General features: G+C 41.2%; 1 protein-coding gene across 1 annotated transcript; it reads right to left on the bottom strand.

Annotated features, from left to right (window-relative positions):
- Window positions 1-405: 405 nt before the first annotated feature.
- On the bottom strand, window positions 406-3,561 carry LOC143645873 (secretoglobin family 1D member 2-like). The gene is made up of 3 exons (XM_077114983.1): window positions 3,447-3,561; window positions 1,552-1,739; window positions 406-522 (listed from the first exon to the last, which is right to left on the bottom strand). The coding sequence occupies exons 1-3, from the start codon at window positions 3,499-3,501 to the stop codon at window positions 487-489; spliced, it is 279 nt and encodes a 92-aa protein (XP_076971098.1). The 5' UTR covers window positions 3,502-3,561; the 3' UTR covers window positions 406-486.
- Between the last annotated feature and the right edge of the window lie 357 nt (window positions 3,562-3,918).

Here is a 3,918-nt window from a genome sequence, read left to right as displayed (position 1 = left end):
GAACCTTGGAGATGCAGTAAAAATTGAGAGATATATGGGATATTATTTATGCTGGACATGATATATGAATTAAAACACAGTGATTAGCCAGCTAGTTGAGCAGTGCATGTCATCCAATGTCAGAACGTTTGCAGTAATGTCTTAATTGCTTTTTACTCTTAACTATCACTTTTATTCATGGTTGATGAATAGGAAATCTGTAATCAAGGATGATTATTTTCGATTATCCAATTATTTCCATTATCCATCCATGACCTCATGCTGCCATTGGTGACAGCACATTGGTTCGATGAAAATTTCTGTTGACAATACCAAGTGGCCATATTATGATTAAAACTGCCCTCAACACAAGTCCTGAAACTATTGGATAAAAACAAGACACATGGAAAAGTGCAATGCCAAGTAATTTATTGAAGCAAGATGTTGAAACCTTTACACATTCTGGTGAAGATCAAGTTATATGAGAAAGCTAGAGGTAATGTCAAGTCATGGTGACTTAGTACAATTCCTCTGAATTTTTTCCTGGAAGAGAAAAAAAAGCGAAGTCAGTCATGCTGGTCCTGGACATGCCACGTTAACAGACTGTCATTTGCAATGAAGATGTCAGTAGAATTTCTGCCAACAAACGGCAATTTGGAAGGGTTTAAAACAGAAAACCATGGGTAGCTAGGGTACAGAGCTGTTATGATTATAACAAAGAGTGCAAGGAAAGAAAAAACCTTTTCCAAAGTCCAGCCAATAAGCCCAAAGACAACACAAGAGTAGGGTTTGTGTATCTAAGGAAAGAAGGAGAGTGAAGAGTTGGACAGGGTGGTCCAGGAATTCTTTTCTCTGATGTTCCAGGACAGTGGACCCTACTTTTCCCTTCTTATGTGGGGAAGAGGGCAGGGCTGAGGCATTCATAATGGAGGAGTGGGGCTTGGGAAGTACTGATTTCAGTGGATGACAAGTCTCACAGCATGGGATTACTGCCTCATGGTGGATGTGCTCCTCAGCCCTGAGGGTCCAGTTTATGTGGGCATTTGCAGCTGTACCTTTTGGCTATGAAATCCTGTCTAGCTAGCAAAAAGATTGGCTACCATCCTTCAATCCTAACAGAGGCCTGGCTATAATCCCCTTCCCTCCCATCCATCTTCCTGGTTCAACACTCCTAACCCTCCCTCTGTGATTTTTACACTGAATGTGTCTCAACTGGGCAAGTGGAACTTACTTTCAGAAATGGCCCCATGAAGATGGACAGTCATGCTCTGGACCTTCAATATTTCTACATGGCACCCTGATTGCCCCCCTTCTCAGGGTACTATGGCAAATGCAGCAACCAGGATGGTGACATGAGAAGGAGGTTCATAACCCAGGATGCTGTGATGCTTTCATTGAAGTCAGCTTGTGTTCTGGTAGCTTCTCCCCTTTGGCTACCAGTGACCTATCAAGATGTGAAGAGCAAGACAGGAGCACCCACCACCTGTGCACACCACAGAGGAATGAGCTGCCCTCAACCTTGACTGTTAAACTTCTCAGAAGCCTCTATGCACAACAAAAGAAGGAAATTACCACTATGTCAGCAAGGAGGAATTTCTGGTCAATGGGCATCTGATCTACACATTTCTTCACTTCCACCTTGGCCTCAACAGCTTCTGCAGGTGGTCTATAGGTGAAAAGTAACATTTTGTAGAGCATTTCAGGACTAAACAAGAAGCTTATTGATTCATCCAAAAGAGATGGGCAGACTGCTGCATTGGCTGGAAGAGATTAAAAAGAATAATTTATGCATGGAAAGCAATGTTTTTATAATGACTTCCGAATACCATTAGAACTAGGCAGCAACCACAGGGATTTTAAGATCTACTACCCAATTGTGCAGATGACAAAGAAAGAACATAGAGGTTGTGATTTTCTCAAGATCACTAAGCAAGCGACAAAACTTGGACTGGATATCAGGTTCCCTGATGTCTAATTCAGTTTTTGTCTTCAAAGCACACTGATGTCTTTAAAGTACTACTACTTTACAAGACCTCTCAAGTTGGCTAGGAAGCAATTTCCTAGCCCTGCATTTGCACAAAATTAAGTTATGCCTACTAATCAAGTTGCCCCTTGTTTGTTTTGGATATGAGGGAAGAGGAGATTCTGGATAATCCAGTGTTCAAATGAATGGTAGACTCAAAATCCTACCAGAGATCAGAGAAGGTTGAGTAAATCTGGAGATGAGCCAGTAAAATTATTAAAAGGTTGAAAGGTATTTTTTTGAGAGTAAGATGTAATAATTAGGATTATGCCATTGGATAAAGCCAGAATTTTTATAAAATACTAATCAATTTTAATGCATTTGAAGCTAATGCACAAAATTGTGATTGCGCCTTTTATTATACTTTGACTATACAGAATATGATTAAAAAGGTGTGAATTGGGAGCTCATTGTTTATTCCATTTGGAAATGTGCTGGGAACTGGACAATCTCTTTTCCATGTTGTATTTCCCATTTCTCCGAGGCTGCTACAACCACCTGTCACACAGACTCTGTCTTGACTCCTGATCTGATTACATCAGTGAGAATTCAGAAAGAATATGATCAGAGCAGCATAAAGAAAGAGAAGGACATACAGAGAGCAAATTTTAAAGAGAAAGACTCAAAGAAACTTGCATCAACACCGAGGGCATGTAAAGATATGCAAACATAGCTGTTGAATGAATGGTTAAGACTTATTCTGGAAAAAGAGAAACCTGAGTGCCCACAGTTGTATGGATTCTATGATTGTATCAATTAGTACTCCTAGAATACAAGTATTAATTGTAGATTTGGGTGTAGTTATTCACAGAATCTATTTGAAATTTATTACTCATAGAGTACAGGGTACTCTCAAACTTGAAGCTCTCCCAAACCCTCGTAGCTGTAATATATTAGTCTTTGAATTTATGAGTTGAGAGCTGTGGGCTTAACTGACAATCTCAAAGAATCATATCAGGTAGACATCTGATAACTATCAGATACCTACTTGTTATCTACAGCTAGAGTTTTCATAGTTAACCTCATTCCATTCCCCCAGCTACGTTTATGGTATTAGCTATAAAAAAAAACAGTGAGAAGAGAAAGCAAGGGGAAGTTAAGTATTCTGTCAAAGGTCAAACTGCTAGTAAGCAGCAGATCTATTATTCAAATCTAGACCTTTCCATTCTGTCACAGGGCTTCTGAAACACTGTAATCAATGAATGAGGCTGCATGTGAAAGAATCCCCCCCCAAATTGCCTATAATGACTTTGTTGTATATATTCCTAGGGATATTGATAAATTGAACCCTGGGCTTTTGGGCTGCTTGTTCAATAAATGCTGAAAATGGCTTAGGTTTTGATCTGTTCCCCAACCCTCCCTCCTCTTAATAAGTTGCCCTAGTTCTCAGAGGAGAGTACTTACCAGTAGACTGATGCTAGAACTGATTAGAGATGATACTCACCCTGGCAGCAGAAAAAGGCTAGAGTGACCAGCAGGAGAGAACTACAAAGCCTCATGGTGGTTTATTGACTTTGAGCTCTTCGTTTTAGCAAAGGATGAGTGATTTGGAGCTCAGCCTCAAGAGCCTGCAGAGCCCAGGGCTATTTGAACCTACAGAGCTTCACTAGCCCTGCCTATACCAACACGTAGCAGGTCACAAGACCTGGCTTCCAGCCCTACCTCCTGCCTGCAGACTTATGCCATCCATCAGTGTCAGCATTCCCAGCTTCTCCTCCCTTTCCTCCATCCCCAGCTGGCCAGGGTGGAGGAGAGCAGCCCCTACTCTGCTTCATTTCTCCATGTAAGTGTTCAGGTTCTCCTCTCCAAATGTTTCCTGGAGACTCAGTTTGCTTCTGAGATTTGCAGTGATTATTCCTCTGTAGTTTGTATCAGTGTAGAATCCTGGGGGACGGGGTCAGGGAGCAAGCACCTAA

This window comes from Tamandua tetradactyla, chromosome 9, assembly GCF_023851605.1.
Source record: "Tamandua tetradactyla isolate mTamTet1 chromosome 9, mTamTet1.pri, whole genome shotgun sequence".
Taxonomy (NCBI): domain Eukaryota; kingdom Metazoa; phylum Chordata; class Mammalia; order Pilosa; family Myrmecophagidae; genus Tamandua; species Tamandua tetradactyla.
The sequence above is the reverse complement of the archived record's forward strand: the minus strand, read 5'-3'. Positions and strand labels throughout refer to the sequence as shown.

What these genes read in the sequence shown, in the direction of transcription:
- LOC143645873 (XM_077114983.1), bottom strand. Translation starts at nt 3,501, where the DNA reads ATGAGGCTTTGTAGTTCTCTCCTGCTGGTCACTCTAGCCTTTTTCTGC. An exon ending in AGCCTTTTTCTGCTGCCAGG is followed by an intron (nt 1,740 to 3,446) that starts GTGAGTATCATC and finishes AATCTCTTCCAG; the next exon opens with CCAATGCAGCAGTCTGCCCA. An exon ending in TCCTCCTTGCTGACATAGTG is followed by an intron (nt 523 to 1,551) that starts GTAATTTCCTTC and finishes TTTCTCTTCCAG; the next exon opens with GAAAAAATTCAGAGGAATTG.